At 41.3% G+C, this 18,467-nt stretch overlaps 2 protein-coding genes and 1 long non-coding RNA gene across 7 annotated transcripts in view; 1 reads left to right on the top strand and 2 right to left on the bottom strand.

Moving 5' to 3' along the window:
- GABPB2 (GA binding protein transcription factor subunit beta 2) overlaps positions 1–9,958 on the bottom strand; it is a 27,109-nt gene extending 17,151 nt beyond the window's left edge. The window contains 7 exon segments of the mRNA XM_008514971.2: positions 527–665; positions 3,143–3,337; positions 3,881–4,048; positions 5,510–5,545; positions 5,548–5,559; positions 5,722–5,867; positions 9,819–9,958. Of these exon segments, the coding sequence (XP_008513193.2) occupies positions 527–665; positions 3,143–3,337; positions 3,881–4,048; positions 5,510–5,545; positions 5,548–5,559; positions 5,722–5,829 (658 nt within the window). The 5' untranslated portion in view covers positions 5,830–5,867; positions 9,819–9,958.
- LOC139081430 (uncharacterized) lies at positions 9,834–12,881 on the top strand. The gene is made up of 2 exons (XR_011536535.1): positions 9,834–9,927; positions 10,008–12,881. It is a non-coding gene; the product is annotated as an uncharacterized lncRNA (long non-coding RNA).
- MLLT11 (MLLT11 transcription factor 7 cofactor) lies at positions 12,280–18,097 on the bottom strand. Of its 5 annotated transcripts, XM_070607111.1 has the most exons (3): positions 17,912–18,049; positions 17,241–17,339; positions 12,280–13,620 (listed from the first exon to the last, which is right to left on the bottom strand). In XM_070607111.1, exon 3 carries the CDS (start codon positions 13,612–13,614, stop codon positions 13,342–13,344), a length of 273 nt encoding a protein of 90 aa, XP_070463212.1. In that variant the 5' UTR covers positions 13,615–13,620; positions 17,241–17,339; positions 17,912–18,049; the 3' UTR covers positions 12,280–13,341. The 5 variants fall into 5 exon arrangements, with proteins under 5 accessions (XP_070463212.1, XP_070463214.1, XP_070463213.1 ...); XM_070607113.1 differs by lacking the exon at positions 17,241–17,339 and having other exon boundaries at positions 12,280–13,616; positions 17,912–18,097; XM_070607112.1 differs by lacking the exon at positions 17,241–17,339 and having other exon boundaries at positions 17,958–18,072.
- Positions 18,098–18,467: the final 370 nt, after the last annotated feature.

Genomic DNA, 18,467 nt, shown 5'->3' on the forward strand with positions numbered 1-18,467 from the left:
TAGATAGATGTTTGTGTTAAAAACATATACGTCTCAAAAGATTGACACCAAGTGCTTTTATCTGCTTTTTGTTGTTATATATGTTCTCAAGAACAAATCGAGACTCTTACACTTTATTCAAATAATCATACATATCTCTTGTATGTCAGCACTCCAACAACCACTTCTGCTTATCATGCTTTGTTACTTCTTTATACTATGAATATTTAACTATTTTCCTCATCAGCACCATAGTGAAACACCCTTATATTTTCATTTTGGGGTCAGACATAACCCTTCAACAGATTAATCTGTAGAATATTTTACTTTTAACACAATAAGCACTCATTTATAATCACTATGTATGATCTTCCTTCCCCCCAGAAAGAATAAGTGAATTAGCTTTAAAATCTATCATAAATCTTCTATTTGGGGAATATTTTAATAAAGGAGTGGGTATGAGACAGGGCATCTAGTCATCTCATAGGAAAACCTGGGGTTCTGTTCAATTTAAGTCTAAAATAATGTCACATTATCAGAATATTACCTGAGGTTGTTTTGGTGTTGGTTGAAGAAACAAAGCTAGTGAGGTTGACGACTTCTCCCGGCGCTAAGATGAATGGGGCAGCCATAGTCACAGGGTTGGCTCTCTCGGGATTAGCATTCACCTGATTCTGCATGGCTTCCTACAAAACAAGGCAGGATATTTCAAAGTCAGAACACTTATCAGCCTTAGTTACACAGTTATACAGTTACTGAACAGCCACTCTCCCACAATGCTCTATCAAGCAGAACTAGTTCCAGCACACAATGTCCCAAGGAGCTCAGAATTCTCATTAAGACTACTGGGTTTTTTTCCAGACAGGGCAAGAGAGATGTTAGGTTGCTTTCTCAACCTTATTTCTACCTCAGAAAAAAAAAGGGGTATTATTTGCAAAAACTTTTGGACAATTAACTTAACCTCTCTGGATCTTATTTTTTTATTTGAAAAATGAGTGAGGTGGCCTAAGAAGTAATTTCCAGCACTCATATTCTATGATCAATTATCTACAAGTAATGTGCTAGCGGAAGATCCCTGAAGAGAATCTACAGAGAACAATATTCTCCAGAGTTCTGTTCAACTACTAGTTCCATTCTGCCACTGAAGAAATTCCTAAGAGAATACATAACAAGCAAATAAATGAGCGTCAGATTTTAAAGTCTAGTTCCATATGCTGCACTTTTGCTTCGAGGGATATTTTCACAGTTTTGGTGTAAAGATGCTTATCTTTATTATTTTATTTTCAGAAGCCGTTTTCTACAAACATGATCAGTACTAAAAAAGTCCAATTATGAAAGGGCTCTAAACAAGGAATCCAAAGTTGAAGAGGATAACCAGTCTATAGGGAACCATTTGTCAGGGAAAAAAACAAACAAACAAAAAACACTGAAAAAGCAGCAGAAATGGCTATTTATTTTTCATATATAATTATCCCCTTGACCAAGAGCTTCAGTTGAAACAGATTATCCATTCTCTGGTTACTGTTAAATTCCTTCTTGAATCTGCCTCTTCTATCCTCCACTATTAATTCCTTAACTCAAGTCCTCATTGGCTCTTGCCTGGCCCAATGAAAGTCACTAACTGGTTCTTTAGGATTAAGTGTTTTCTCTCTCCAGTCTGCATACCACACTCCAAACAATCTCCTCTTAAAAAAAAATCTAATTCTATCAATCCTCTATTTAAAAGCTTCTTTTGGATCCCGACTGCCCACAAAATAGCGCAAGCTTCTTTGTAAGCCACGTAACATCTCTACATTGAGAACCCAGTCTAACTCTCAAGCCTTAGCTCCTGCTACTCCCTAACTCCACTTCCCTTGCCCAATCTCTTGTCGCAGAACTACTTACTCTTTCCTGAATATTCCATGTCCTTTCACACCTCTATGTTTTCAATTTGCTTTTTCTAGCCTAGAGTATCATTTTCTCACTTCTCTGCCTACTTCTCCTTCAAAACTCAGTTCAAATTCTACATCTACTTTAATCTCTGCCTTAAGCATCATTAATACTCCTTCATCTTCACTCCTGTAACAGTTGCTAGATGTCTGTTTATCACTGTAGTATTGTGATAATTTATTTCTTGTCTTTACCTTCATTATGCTGTAAACACTCCAAGGGTAGGGCCATGTCCTATTAATCTTTGTATCCCTCATCCTGTTGTTCCCTGATATACAAGTGCTGGTTTAAGAATTAATGGATGAAATCATCACAGCTAATTTTTAATTCTGAGATGGCTTCCTTATGACTCAATATGCTTCAGAGCTATGTATTATCTCACATCAGTTGATGTATGTTCAGAAAACACAAAGAGGGGCCGGCCCCATGGCCAAGTGGTTAAGTTCTCGCACTCTGCTGAGGTGGCCCAGGGTTTCACCGGTTCAGATCCTGGGGGCAGACATGGCACCGCTCATCAGGCCACGATGAGGTGATGTCCCGCATGCCACAACTGGAGGGAACCACAACTAGAACATACAACTATGTATGGGGGGCTCTGGGAGAAAATGGAAAAAATTAAATCTTTAAAAAAAAAAAGAAAACACAAAGAGGCTTTTAATACTGTATCAAGTCAAGTTTAATTAGAAAGGGAAATTTTCATGGAGAAAAAAAATTCAAAAGCCAAATAAATCTTGTTTTTGAACTGGCCACAACATCGTTCTTCAATCACCATGAATAATTCAGGGCTTCAAAGAATGTTATTTTTTAGAAAAAGATACTAGTGACACCGAGCCACAAGACTGAGACATATTAGAAGTACTACTTTGATAAGACAGGGAAAATTCAGGGGTTTTTTTGTTTGTTTGTTTTTGGTAAGGAAGATTCACCCTGAGCTAACATCTGTTGCCAATCCTCTTCTTTTTCTGCTTTGAGGAAGATCAGCCCTGACCTAACATCCACACCAATCCTCCTCTATTTTTTGTATGTGGGATGCCTCCACAGCATGGCTGACAAGTGGAGCAGATCTGTGTCCAGTATCCAAACCCGGAAACCTGGGTTGCTGAAGTGGAGTGCATGGAACTTTCACCACTCGGCCCCGGGGCCAGGCCCAGGAAAATTCAGTTTTGATTAAGCTCCTACAAAAAATCCTTAACTTCAATTGAATTCTATTCTGGGGGTATAAAAAGAACTAGACCTGAAGGATGACCAGAATCTCAGCATTGTTCTTCTCCAGGGCAATGTCAAAGGCAGATTTATCAAACTTGCTGAAAGCATGGACATCAGCTCCATATTTGATAAGTAGTTCCACAACATCTCGATGGTGGTGCTCTGTGGCCCAATGCAAAGCTGTCATCTTCAGCATGTCCTTGGCATTCACATCTGCACCATTCTGTCATAGAAAAGCAATTTTTTCAGACAGTGGTTATAGTAGCACAGGTGCAAGATTCCCATCACTAAATATAGAGGATTTCCATAGAGATTACACATATTCAAATTTAGATCGCATTTAAGAAATATCAAAGGGAAAAACACTTCTTAAATTCTCCTGAATGCTGATAGACATAATGCCTTCAATGAGTGGTTCTTCTAAGGACATCACAGGGAAATTATAACAGATGGGAGAGTAAGGGCAAAAGAACAAATTTTCAGTGCATTTATTAACAAGAGCTGACTGCCTGAAAAAATAGGCATAAGTTCAGAGAACACCTGCAAAAAAGGAATGAAGAAAAATCAATAAAGTCTGTTTAGCCTTTAAAAAATTAGAAGAAAAATCCTCATAGCCATGATTACTCTTGAAAGAGATGCAACTCAATGGTATAAACTGTCCTAAACTTAATCTTTCCTAACCTAGTTTCCTACCACCCGGTTAAGTAAGAAAACAGGAGATGGACGTCTTTTTTACAATATAGACCAGCCTCTATTCTCGCTTTACCCTAACAAGCAGTTCCACGATGTGCGCATGTCCATCAGCCGCAGCCATGTGCAAGGGGGTCCTGTCCACTTTGGTCCGGGCATCCCTGCTAACTCCTGCTCGAAGGAGCACTTCTGCTGTGGAATAATGACCATACTGGGCTGCAAGGTGGAGGGGTGATGTTCCAAGCTGTGGGAAAATAATACTCATTGAATATCAACTGTGTGCAGAGTCCTAAATCATTACTGGAGACATACAAATGAACAAGAGGTGAATTCTACGGTTCCTGTCCTTAGAGAGAGAATCTGGTTGGACAGATAGGACTGAAGAAATGGTTTAATTGAAAAATTAATATACTAATGGGCAAACAAATATACCACCAATTAAATAAGTGCTAAGTATAATGGATTTAAGTTAGGTGGACTTATCAGATAAGATCCCCTAAAGGACATGATTTTAGGCAGGGCTTAGAAGGAGGTGAAAAAACGGATAGACAGGGGCCGGCCTGGTGGCATAGTGGTTAAGTTTGCATGCTCCACTTTGGCAGCCCGGGGTTCACAGGTTTGGATCCTGGGCATGGACTGAGCATCACTAATCAAGCCACGCTGTGGCGGCATCCCACATAAAACAGAGGAAGACTGGCACAGATGTTAGCTCAGCAACAATTTTCCTCAAACGAAAAGAGGAAGATTGGCAACAGATGTTAGTTCAGAGCCAATCTTCCTCAAAAAAGAAAAGAAAAGAAAAAGAAAAATGGATAGACAAGAGCATTCTGAGTCAGGTAAAGGGAAGGGATAGACGCAGGTTCAAAACAATTCTTAGGAAGAGGGCAGAGATTAGAAAGCTACATGTGGAATTTGAGGTGCAAGTTTAACTGGTTGGAATAGGAGTTTGTTCCCACAGTAAAGCAAAGCAAAAAGACTGATGAGATGAAGAGGCAATATAAATTTAGGAATGGTGTGTCAATAGCAATAAGGAGGTCTGTATCATCTTAAAGCAAATCTTTTAAGAGTTATCTATGGACATCCATTTTGACCAGAGATCCGCTCCTTTGTGTTACGCTCTTTATTTTAAGCCTATTTCGTTTATTCTTTGCTTTTCATATATTCAGCTTCTCTGCATGACTGGATTTAATTCACATTGCTCTTTTCAGGCCTATTTATAGAAATGCTAATCTCATGGGTTTCCTTTTCTTCCTTTTTGTGAAGTGCTAAGAACCTGCTGGCTTTTAAAGTTATGAACTAATCACCCCAGAACAGAGGACACTCACTCATCAAACTTTTAAAATAAGGCAATGCTTACAAAATCTATGAATGCTAACCAAACCCACATCAGAAGATGGACCTGGATCTTCTGAAACTCTCTGCTCTCCAAGCTGGCTGTCTAGGCTTATGAAATTACACTTTCCTCTTTAATGTTTTTTAACAGTGGGAAAGAAAACAAAATGGCTAGACCATTCCTTATTAACCAGGACATTTTAGAGAAAAAGAAATAAGGACTTTATTAGTTTAAAAATGCACTCTTATTATACTGATTTTGTTTAATTTCTAGCTAATTACAAAAGCCTATAATCCAAGTACACTCCAGGGAGAATTAAACCTTCAGAAAATACTCTAAAAAGCATTATAGAAAATCACAAGTATATAATACCTTACAATTACCACCTATATATCCACAGGAGACTCTTTCAATTTGGAAAACTAAAAGAAAAAGAAAACCATATATTCAGATGAGACAAAGGAAATAAAATCTTGTAGGGAGAAGGAGACAGAAAAGGAATGAAGAAAAACCAATAAAGTTTGTTTAGCTTTTAAGAAAAAGGCTGGTAATAGCACATGCTGGGAATAATTAAGACAGTTTACCCAATCTGTGGTGAATGGAGCACCATTTGCCATCAATGTTCTCACTTCATCATCTTGGCCTTTTCTCGCTGCTTCTAGCAACCTCTTCCCCAGGTCCACCAAAGACATTTTTATGCATAGGAACAAAAGTTTTCAGGAAGCTATAACTTAAACACAAGGAAAGTTAGCTGCCTGTAAAATGTTTTAAGACCTCTTGTACTTGAATATATGCAGGATACTTCTCAAGCTGACTATCTGGTAGGGCACTGCCTTTCTACCTCATCTAACACGAACAATCAGGTACCTGGGAACGTTTCAGGACCCAAACAATGGTTCCTTTGCTTTCAGTCTCCAGAAAAATACTTTGGAAATATGTGGTGGTAACGTGAAAACACATTGCCACCTTTCTAGCTTAAGGAATCAATAAAACAGCATTTTATCCCTTTGAAATGACCATGGGTAGAAATATTATGTTACATGAAAGAATTATGAATAGACAAACCATGTGATATTGAGACTGGGGTATACAGGAGACACTTTTTCAAAAATGAACATGAGCCTGCCACTTCAAGGAAAACAATTGACAGTATTTATTGCCAATTATCAATTATAATTGGAGCTTTCAAGCAAAAATTAGAATTTTGAGAAACCTATATCTATCACCATAAGTTGATAGCTTACTACAAACTTTTCTGATGAAATTAGTGGTGATACTAACGAATGTGCTTTTTTTATAGTGTACTTGTATAATAAAATGGATAAACATTTCAATGATCTGCATAATTTGGTGAACAAATATTTTTCTTTTTCGGGGATCAAGCCGTTTTATTGAGGGGCTTTGGGGGAAGGTTGAAGGGCTACAAGGACAGTGAGATCCTCAGCCCAGCTGGGATCTCCCCAGCTTCAGAGTCGCCAGAAGCCCAACACTTTCCAAATGATCAACGCAAGTTATAAAATCATACATGGGTAAAAAGATTCATTCAAAGTGAAAGACAGAGCAACAGATTTTTTTTTTTTGAGCAAGATTAGCCCTAAGCTAACATCTGCTGCCAATCCTCCTCTTTTTGCTGAGGAAGGCTGGCCCTGAGCTAACATCCATGCCCATCTTCCTCTACTTTATATGTGGGACGCCTACCACAGCATGGCTTGCCAAGCGGTGCCATGTCCGCACCCGGGGTTCCGAACCGGTGAACCCCGGGCCGCCGAAGCAGAACGTGAGAACTTAACCGCTGCGCCACCGGGCCGGCCCCAGAGCAACAGATTTTAAGGTAACAGAGTATAAAAATTTCATTGATGTGGTTTCAGATTCCTTATTGCAACTAACTTTTAAGAAACTGTCACTTGTCAAGTTTTTGTGTAGCATCAAAGAAGAATACCCGTAATTACCTGAAAAAGCTTTTAAAATACTCCTCCCTTCTCCAAGTACATATTGCAACAGATTGAACACAGAAATACATATGAAAATGCTAGTCTTCTATTAAACCAGAAGTTAAAGAGATTTGCAAAAATATAAATTCCATTCTTCTCACTATTTAACTTGGAAGATATATTTTTCATAAAAATGTGTTATTTATGTTAACATGTAATGGATTTATTATTGTATTTTAATTAATGAACACTTAAAAATTTCTAAAACAGAAAATATCAATAGACATAACACATTGGAGTCCTCAATAATTTTTTTTTTTTTGAGGAAGACTAGCCCTGAGCTAACATCTGCCACCAATCCTCCTCTTTTTGCGGAGGAAGACTGGCCCTGAGCTAACATCCGTGCCCATCTTCCTCTACTTTATATGTGGGACGCCTACCACAGCATGGCTTGACAAGCAGTGCCATGTCTGCACCCGGGATCCCAACCGGCAAACCCCGGGCTGTCAACAATTTTTAAGAATATAAATGAGTCTTGAAACCAGAAAATTTGAGAATCATTGGCTTAAGCAAATCATTCAGCCACTATGTAATGTAATTTTCCATTCCATATCATACAGCATTGTGCTCAAACAGGAGACCAGGAGGGGAGTCTGTTCAGAATGAATATACCTGAGGCTCCAGTCCAGGCCCTCTAAATGGGTATGTTCGGGAGCAGAGGATGAACTTTAAGTGTGAACTTCTCTAATCTGATCTAGGTGTCAGTTTTTACAACTCAAGAAAACCCTAGAGAAAAAATGATTAGCAAAACCTTGTCACAAAAAACTGATACTTCACATTTCTCCATGGCTATCTTCCTTTTAAAATATCAAAACTGGAGCCAGCCTGCTGGTGCAGCGGTTAAGTTCACATGTTCCACTTTGGCGGCTCAGGGTTCAACGGTTTGGATCCCAGGTGCAGATTTATGCACTGCCTGGCAAGCCACGCTGTGGTAGGCATCCCACATATAAAATAGAGGAAGATGGGCAGGGATGTTAGCTCAAGGCCAGTCTTCCTCAGCAAAAAGAGGAGGCCTAATCTTCCTCAAAAAAGAAAACAAAAAAATCAAAACTGCCTTTCAATTTAATTCTTATTACCAATAGTTAAAAACAAGAACAAATTTTTAGGTGGTTTATATCAATCAGAAATGACTCCATATTTTCTCAAATTACAGTAAATATGAAAGGTATACTGCCAAGCCTTAAACACCTTTACAATAATTGATCACAAAAGGAAAGAATGCCCTACATTGAGATGTTCAGGAATGCTAGCCCAAAGCAGGATTAAACTATCCTAATAATCAAATTTCAGCTCTATTCTCTACCACAAAACAATATTCAGTTGAAGGGTGAGGTATCTGCTTAAGGAGAAACTGGGTTTGCTTCACATTCCTGGGAAGCTGATACTTCTGGAAAACAAGATCCTTTAAATAAGTTAATTTTATCCCACTGCAACTGGTGTCTTCAATACCTGAACTCTTGCAAAATATTTTTGAGCAGTTAACTTTTTCCACTGTAGTCTGCCTTCATTTATATGTCAACTTTATCACTTTTCTTTAATTATATTTATGAGTCTGTGTATCAGTACCACTAAACAGTAACTGACCCAACTTTGTCATTTCATTCTTTTTTTTTTAAAGATTTTATTTTTTCCTTTTTCTCCCCAAAGCCCCCTGGTACATAGTTGTATATTCTTAGTTGTGGGTCCTTCTAGTTGTGGCATGTGGGACGCTGCCTCAGCGTGGCTTGATGAGCAGTGCCATGTCCACGCCCAGGATTCGAACCAACGAAACCCTGGGCCGCCTGCAGCAGAGTGCGAGAACTTAACCACTCAGCCACGGGGCCAGCCCCTGTCATCTCATTCTTAAGGCCATGAAAAGTCTTATTTCTTACTACACAAAGATATAGCTAAGGGGCTGGCCCGGTGGCGCAGCGGTTAAGTGCGCACGTTCCGCTTAGGGGGCCCCGGGTTTGCCAGTTTGGATCCTGGGTGCGGACATGGCACCGCTTGGCATGCCATGCTGTGGCAGGCGTCCCACATAGAAAGTAGAGGAAGATGGGCACAGATGTTAGCTCAGGGCCAGTCTTCCTCAGCAAAAAGAGGAGGACTGGGAGATGTTAGCTCAGGGCTAATCTTCCTCAAAAAAAAAAAAAAAAAAAAAGATATAGCTAAACTTTGGGAGTAGAATGTAAATAGAGTGTTATATTCATCACCTGATATTAAAAAAGTCTCCTAGAAAAGTGTTCTTCAAGCCTCTTTTCTCCCCCTATTCTCAGTTACTCTTTTCTTTTGAGTTAACCTGAAGCAGCTACCTTAAGTAAAAATACAAAGTATTTTTAAAATAACAGCATCCTGGAGGGACTATGTGCCATTCTCCCTGTATCCTATGTCAACACTGGCAGCATCCACCAGACAAGAGATATAGCCTAAGAGACAAGAGGACAGTCTAGGCGCTTCTGAGCTCCCTGATTACTAAAAACAAAAGGAAAACATTCTCCTTTACTGTGTGTGCCTCCACTTTCCCAATATATAAAGAGAAGAAACAAAGTCTTATCTAACTTGCCTCCTAGGATTTTGGAAATTAATAAAATAACAAAGCACCCACTCTGCCTCCCAAACAAACACACAAGGCCTTTCAAGAAGTGTGTTTTAATAATTGATGAAGTGCTTGAGCTCTTGACAACAAAGTACTCTATTATCACAGTAATTACCGTTTGTTGATACAGGGATCTGGGCGGGGCAGTTCTTTCACTGTTACCAAAGCCTGTATGAGAAAAGATGCTGAAGAACATCTCTACTGGACTGGGGCGGGGTCAAACGGTAGGAGGAAAATAGTATCCCAGACGGCGAGAAACGTTGTTAAATGTTGAAGGTAAGCCACAGAATGTTCTTTTCCACAGGTATTTTAGAGAGAAAAAGAGAAGTCCTTCTGGGACGAGGGAGAAGAATGGGATGATCTCGCCGGGCTCAAGGAAATCTGCGAGCAGAGGAGAAAGCTAACGGGAAGGAGAATTCGACTCGAAGAAGCCACGGTCTGACGACTTTTTTTTTTCTACTGCACACGTCCCCACTGGGCCGCCAGCTGTACAAACAACTGTGCGAGACCTGGAGGCGGGGGCCCTTCCCTGCTCCTGTTCCGACTCCTGAGCTCGCTATTTATCTTTCGGCTACTACTGGAGCCGGAGAGGTAGAGTCCCCGTGTGCTCCTCTAGCACAAATCCTCCAGGTCCTCACAGCAATGTTCTGTCTTTCTGCAAGAAGAGTCGATTTGGAGCCAAAGTCTCCGCGCAGGGGGGAGCCTCCGGCCCGGGCTCGCGCTGCCCCCTGGTGGTCACCTCTGTGGCCTGGGCTTCCCTTGGTCCAGCTCCCCAGCCCCAGGTCTTACACCCACCCGCTTCCTCACCTCCTCCCAGTCCCCTCCCCTTCCTCCCGGCAGCATCCCCTTCCTCTCCGTCCCCCTCCCCCAGCTGCCCCCGCTCCCGTGAAGGGGCGCCGCTCCGGCTGCACCCAGAAGTCCGCGGCCGGGCTGGGAAGCGGTGCCACTTCTCACGGCACTCTCCCCTCGAGCCCTGACGCCCCCCAGAGTCCACGCATCTCTTCTTCCCTCTCACCTCGTCCGGGACGCTGCCGGCTGCGCTTTCACCGAGCCTGCCAGTTTGGTCCCGTTTTCTTCTCTAGTTAAGACTCCCTGTCAGTGACGGTTACTTTTTGGCCTTTTCATATATGCATATTTGGGGGGCCTTGAACCCCCCCTCGTGGAGAAATGGAGGTAACAAAATGGCGGACCCGGAAGTGAAGACAGCGATATAATTTCTGGCGGAGGAATCTGTGTGGAGAAAATGATTAGAAAATCCACATTTCTATTCGAATAGAAGGGTGATGCACCTCTAACGCTTGTTTTCAATTCCCGGAAGGTCTTTTGAGATGAAAAGCTGTGTATCCGAGATATCCTAGTCAGGACTATTTAGCGAGGCGGAGGACTGTTGATTACGCGGCTTACGTGTCGTATAGTTCCGGTAGGGGACGGACCCGATGGTTTGTTTTGGCGCCAGGAGCCCGGCAAAGCGCTTAGGGAAAGTCGGCTTTTGCGTCACCTCTGTTACTTCTTGGGGGGCCAGCTTTAGGGTTGATGGGGAAACATTGTTTCCCTCTCAACCTCGGATGAAGTTGTTTGGGACTTTCCTGGCTTTGCGTGTGAATTGAGCTCTGGTGCCTGACTGACCTATTTACGGTTACAGCCTGAATCTAAGGATCCTAGAGCCAAGCTGTCAGCGCGAACAGTGGAAACAAGTCGTTTCTTTGGGGGGTGGGGGTGGGGGCCCTGGAAGAGGATGGAGCATGAGTGTGCAAATCCGTTTAGGCGTTTTATTTACCAAACAGTTGATTCCCATCTCCACCCGCCAATCGCCATGACTAAAGGACAGCAAGAGGTTGGGAAAGACCTTCAAGAATAAGTAAAAACAGAAAGACAAATCACAGCTCCATTCTTTATTAGATTTTGGCTTTTGTCGTTGATGTGGGCCTTTCAAAACCTACTAGGAAAATTTACGTGTCTCCTCCTCTGAACTTATCTAGATCATCCTGTTCATATCATCTTTACTTATGGCAAAGTGCCCGAGTACTACCCATATTGGTATTTTAGGCCTCTTGTTTTAAATTTGAGTCAAACTCTTGTCTCATTCCTGTTTACATCCTCTTACATTGTCTGACTCAGTGTCTGTAACATAGTAAGCTCCCAAAAGCTATGTGTGAATTGGTCCAGATAGTTTTTCTTTGAAATGAGTTATAAATAAGCAGGTAACATATTTGGGTGAATTAGTTTATTTTCTTAGGTGCCTAGGCTGCGATAATGAAGAGATTTGGTGCCATAGGTGCCTTCTGAGGCATCTAGAATTATTACCTCAGATATGTTGATAGTCAGTTGGCAAGCAGAAGAGTGGTTGGTTGCAGCTTTCTCCCTAAATACTGTATAATTTTAAGTTGATTTCGCCCTTTTTTTGGTTACCTATCTGTTCAATCTGAAGTTCATCATATTAATGTATAAAGGCTACTCAAATTATTCTTCCTCAAAGTTGAATATTAGGTAAAATACATCAGCTGAATTGAAGGCAAGGCTAATTTCTGACGTGTAGACTGCTTCCCTGTGAAAAGAGAGAAAACTAGAATCCAGTCTTGGGATTGAATGTCTTTATTAAAGAAATGAGTAAATGGCAGCACAAATCAGCAGCAATAATTTTGGGAAGGAGTGGGGACAAGTTGCAGGGTCAGAATGTGATTGTTCATTTCATGGTCTCAAGGTGGCTGAAGAACTGCCGGAGGCCCGTTGATCAGAATTATACACTGCGAATGTAGGAGGACAAGACTAAAATACTAGGAACCAAACGCTTTCCTTTTAGAAATGGAATCAAAACCTTAGAAGTTATCATAACAGTCAGCAAGATTACATCTTAAGATTTGAAATCGGAATGATTTTCCTCAGCTAGAGTTTTCAACCCACAGGAGCAAAGTTATAAAGTGAGTAGGCTTGAAGAAGCAATACCCTTTTGAAAGAGCGTAGCTGTTACTAAAATGCTTCAGTGCTTTCCCCTGTTTTCATTTTCCATGATGTATTATTTCCTCTTGTTTTATACCTTTAACTACTCCCAATTTCTCTGAGAAAAGAGTGTTACAAGAAGGAGCAAGATCAAAAAAGCAAGATTCTTACTTATCACCTTCGCCTTTTAGAAATCCTGTCTTGTAGAAGATAATCTCAAATTAAAACAGGTTTTCACCAACCCTTGAAGAAATATTTGTGTTTACTGGCCTGAAGCAGGAAATTAGGAAGGTTTGAACAATCTCTGAAGCAGATTAAAAGGAAGTGAAAAATCAGTCCTCCATTTTGCACTACTACACTACTATACTACTCTGTAGTGCCCCCATCAAGACTGTTTTCTGAAATTAATATCTGGGGGGAAAAGGAGGAATCCCTGTGACCCAATACTCCATTGGTTGAACCCTCTACTTTGTGGCTTGAGTGCTTTTGAGAGAAACTGGTAAGAAAGAAAGAAAAATGGATAAATAGATAAATAAATAAATAAATAAATAAGTAACACAACACAACTCTGCAGATTCATCAGCACCACCTCAATACAATAGAGGGGAGAGAGCAAGATTAAAAGGGGAGAAGGGTGGAAAGGAAGGGGCTTGAAAGAGAAGACAATGAGGGCAAGGTTGTGGGAGAGAGAAGTCTTGGGCTTAGAGCAAGTCCAATTCGAAGGAGTGGATGCTGGCAATGGGAGCTCTCCAGAAGTTGAAGGTGCTGTACTCAAGGAGGGCATCGCCTTCAGGGTTTTTCTCCTGCTCTGCTTCAGTCGCTTGCCCGGTCATTTTGCCAACGCTGCTGTCCTTGATCTTGTAGGTGGATGTATCTGATAGACCCAGGCCTTCCAGCTCCGACAGATCCAGTTCTGGAATAGGCATTCTCCAGAAAAGAAAGGAGCTGTACTGGCTACTCACAGGGTCTCTCATAACTTCCTACAAAGAAACCACTTGTCAGTCTTTTCTTTTTTTCTTCTTCTGCTCCCCAAAGCCCCTCAGTACATAGTTGTATATTCTAGTTATGAGTGCCTCTGGTTGTGCTATGTGGGACACCGCCTCAGCATGGCCCAATGAGCGGTGCCATGTCCATGCCCAGGATCTGAACCGGCGAAACCCCGGGCCGCCAAAGCAGAGTGTGAGAACTTAGCCACTCGGCCACAGGGCCTGCTCCTACTTGTCAGTCTTAATGCTATAGCAACCTCTTTGTGGCCATGGCCTTTCCTTACTTAGAAACTTTACATCCCTATTTGCCTCTGCACATAATCCAAGTTCCCTAGGACAAGCCTTGGGAACTCTTCCTGTATTATCATTTCCTAATGTCTCCCCATCCTGGAATGACCCATTTACTGCCTACTGCCCCAAGTTGATCTTGGGTCTGTTTTTCAAGACCTTCCAGAATCTGGCCCCATTATTCCTAATGGGAACACTTATGCTCATTTCTGTCTCGCTTAACTCTCTCCACTTTGCATCTTAAAATACTACCCAAGTTTCAAGACTCCATTCACGTCCCTAGAGGAATCTTTCCCCTGAATTCCTATTATATTTGCAAATACTTTATTTCTTCCAGCCTTTGGTTTAATAGGTCATTATACCTCTGAAAAGGGTTCCCATGACATTTCTGCTTTCCATTTTCCTCCTTGCCTTCTACATCCTACTATAAACTTACCTCTTCCTTAAACTTCTAGCTCCATCTACCTTATTTCTTCCAGCATCTCCTCCAACACCCTGTAGAGTTTTACCTGGCTCTATCAGTTTGGGGTTACAGATGACTGTTATGTGTCTTGTATAGGGATAGTCTTATCTCCTTCAGAAGGCTGAGTTTCCCCAAGGGTGAAAAACGGTCTACTTTGTACCTTCTTCACAAGTGCTAGACTTTGTGCACAAGACATTCAAGGCTGCTGATTAATTTTCCCTCACTCTTTATTTAATACAATGAATACCTTGCCACTCCCATCTATTAGCCCACAGATAAGCCTTAACAGCCTATCTGTTTCTCTCTAGCATACCTCTCCTTCAGACCAAAACCCAGGTGCTAAAAGTATTTTTCTATGCCATAAAAGGATTTCTTTTCTCTGATTCTAATGCTAAAATATACCTGATGATAGTGAGAGCAAATGGATTGAAATTCCAGGTAAGGAAAGTAAAGTTTAGATTGGAAGGAGAAAGTCCTTTAACAGAATTAGTTACTTTTCCATGCTTTAATGAGTACTTTGATCATCTTTTCTGCTCATCCCACCCACACCCTGATGTTAGGACTCTTACACCTCCCTGCAGCCTCCACCCTGCTGCTTACTAGCCTCGGGAAGGGGCAAAAGCATTAGTTGAAATGTTCCCAAAGGAGTAGAACATTCCACCGCCTCCAAAAATAGAACCCTAGTTTCAAAAGGCCTTGCAACACACTCCATTGGCTCTCACCAGGCCTTGAGACTCCTAAATTGTGGCCTTAAATAGGTTCCAAAATGCCCCCATATAATGTGTTAGGCGAACATGAAAAACACTACACTAAGGGGGCTGGCCCCGTGGCCGAGTGGTTAAGTTCTCGCGCTCCGCTGCAGGCGGACCAGTGTTTCGTCAGTTCGAATCCTGGGCGCGGACATGGCACTGCTCATCAAACCACGCTGAGGCAGCTTCCCACATACCACAACTAGAAGGACCCACAACGAAGAATGTACAACTATGTGCCGAGGGGCTTTGGGGAGAAAAAGGAAAAAAATAAAATCTTTAAAAAAAAAAAAAAAAACACTACACTAAGGGAAGTATAACCCCATATAATGTGAAATGTCTCTACTAAGGCAGAAAAAGAAAGCCTTAATCTAGAACACGGTCATGCGAGAGTGTAGGGGCTTTAGGAATGGTGAGTGGGTAGCCTAGGGTGTTTTTAACGTTAAAAATAAATCCTAAGTTGCTCTTTTTCTTCTTAGGTTCAAGCTCCAAAATAAATCCTGGGAACTGAGCATTACTCAGCAGAAAAGCTGCTTAGAAGGAGGGTGATGTGGGGACTGGAACAGGGTGGGGGAGCGTGTTGGAAAGGTGAGGTCATCATCCTATGATATTCAGCTCTGATCATCTCCATAGTAATTTGCAGAGACGTGCACAGAAAGAGAGCTACAAAAAATGGTTGTACCAATCAACCAACCAACCCTGGCTTAGGTTTGGGACTACAGAGATCCTAAGAAGCAAACCTTAGGAGTCAATAGTGTTACTGACTTCTACTCATAGGGATTTTTAATTAATATTACCAGTTATTTGCCTACCTAGCTGGCTTCTTTTATATCCCCTTCCTTACCAGTCCCCTCCAGAGCAAGCTTAGTATAATGCCAGGCACATAACAGGCTCTTTAAAAAACAGAATCATAGGGGAAAAAATCATAGAATTTTAAAACTAGAAAACACCTTGGAAATTATCTGTTGACCTGTGAAGCCTTCTAGCCAGTTTGGATAGAACCCAGGTCTCATAATTCCCAATCTGGTCCTTTTTTGATGTGTTGTACATAGATAGTTGCCTACAGTTTTATATAATCCTGTACCAATATGCTCAAAACTTGCAAGAATTCTTAGTTCCTGAAGAACAGATATTCAGTGGGTTAAGTGTTGCTTATTCCTGTGATTCTGATCTGAATGGTGAAAATGCAAAAGGCAGTAGAGAGCAAGCTAAAATCTGAGAAAAAGAAAAAGTTCTTTGACAAACTGACTGCTTTTCTTCCAACCAGAGTATGTATAAAGACTGCCCAAACAATTCCTGAGTGTCTGGCAGAGCTTATCTTGCAATTAAAAAAGCTAAAGGAAATTTTACGAAATATTAACTTAAAAGGACTAAAATCTCTAGCTATGCATTGATTCAGAGACATGTACCAAAAGTACCAAATGCATTCTAGAAAGACACTCACACAAGCATATGTGGCATTTAAAATCAAGCCAAGAACATTGACTACACAGAAAATTGAAGCTAAAATTCCATTTACATTACATTCATTAGTAATGACAATTTTTTATTTAATATAATATGGATTTAATTCTCAGGTCCCCAAATTTTGCAAGAGGTCCCTTTCAGCTAGCTTTCTCTTCCCCTCCTTAAATGTTTTCCGCTCATACCTCATCTATCTTTACATCTCTCATTACTTATCTTAAAGGGCTTGGACAGTGCCTTGTACAATATATACTCAATAAATGCATCCCACTATCCTTCATATTAAATTTTCCAGATATTTTAGGCAAAGGTAATTTCTAAATATCACTTTGTCTATTCTTAGAAATAGCATGGTTAGCAAATATATAGTATAAAAAGATACACTCTCTGAAGTGCACAGACACACCCAAATACCTTTTGTCCAGACCCTCTGTGGGAATCCAGGGCCTACCCAACAGGGCCTTGCTGTGTCATGCTGCTACCATAGGGAGGAAGGACAAGAGATGGTGGTGGAGGGGAATGGAAGCTCTCTGGCATCTCATTATATGTGCCTCATTCTGGGCTTGGATTTTCCTATTAGCTATGTCCTTCCCCCAGCTATTCCACTGAGCTGCAAATAAGCATTCCTCTTCCAGAATCTGCCCCCATACCTAGCTCTTGTGGGCTGTACTGATTTCAATATGGGATCAGGCAGTTCTCCAACACAGAGGCCCCCACCTTGCTACCTCAAGTGGCTTCTTTCTTTGGAGCTAAGGTTTGAGATGGACAGAAGGAGACTGTTAAAAGAGAAGTCAGGATTACTCTCAATATTATCTCATATCCCTCCCCCAGACTCCCTCTCACAGAGACAAAGAAGTTTGGGGTGAGGGTAGACACATCAATGGAACACCACAGAAAAAAAACTGGAAATATTGGGAATAGAGGCTAGAACGATGCAGTAGGGCTAGAGATTTCATAAAAAAATTGGTAGAACAAATTATAGCTTGAAAAAGAAGATATATAACTAGACTGAAGATAATAAAATACAAAGGACAATAAATTATAAGCAAATAGATACTTGAAATAAGGAGATAAATGCTGAGAAATGATAAGTACATGTAAATTGTTAGAAATTAATGTCTATGTAAAGGATTATGAGGCATGGATGGAGATCTTAGCAAAGATGTAAAACGGGGAACAAATAACTACCCATTGTTCATAGCGCCACCTATTCTCCTCCTGAACTGTCCCCCAACCTCATCCAGATTTGGGGTCTTCAACCTAACCAGAAGCAGCTGTTCTACCTTTGCAGCCCCCGTCCCCCTTCCTCAGTTTAGTTTACCTGTTATCAATGAATTACTAGCGTGTTCCAAAGATGGAGGGAGTACCTCGGGGGCTCCGGTGTCTGCTCTGGGCTGGAGAAAAGGAAAGCTGTTGGGGCTTTGACGGCTTTGTCTTCTCACTCCCTCTCCCTCCTCAGTGACTGAGTCTATCTGCTCTGTCTCCCCCTGCAATGCAGCCCCTCCTAAGAAGGGCGGAAGGACTCCCCGCCCCCTCCCTGCCTGACTCGGCTAATTCAAATGATAGGCTCCAGAACACTTTAGGGAGGGAGACAGGATTAAAACATCTCCGTATGCTTATTGGTCTGCACAATTATTACCGAGCTCTTCCAGCACCCCCATGCTGACCGAGTGTGCAGTGAATGAGCAGTTAATTGTCCTCTAATTTTAAGCTTATGGATTAAAAATCTTAATTCTAGACAGTAATGGATGAGTGATCCTTTATTCCGCAATTTAAGGATTTCACGTTACGAAGTGTTTTTGAGAATCAGAAAAATTCTCCATCCCTCCCTCCAATCCCAACTCCTCCCCGCCCTCACAATGGGTAAAGAAACCTAG

The sequence above is a fragment of the Equus przewalskii genome, unplaced genomic scaffold (genome assembly GCF_037783145.1).
Source record: "Equus przewalskii isolate Varuska unplaced genomic scaffold, EquPr2 ChrUn-10, whole genome shotgun sequence".
NCBI lineage: Eukaryota > Metazoa > Chordata > Mammalia > Perissodactyla > Equidae > Equus > Equus przewalskii.

Coding starts and splice junctions, on each gene's coding strand:
- MLLT11 (XM_070607113.1), bottom strand. CDS start 13,614: ATGAGAGACCCTGTGAGTAGCCAGTACAGCTCCTTTCTTTTCTGGAGA.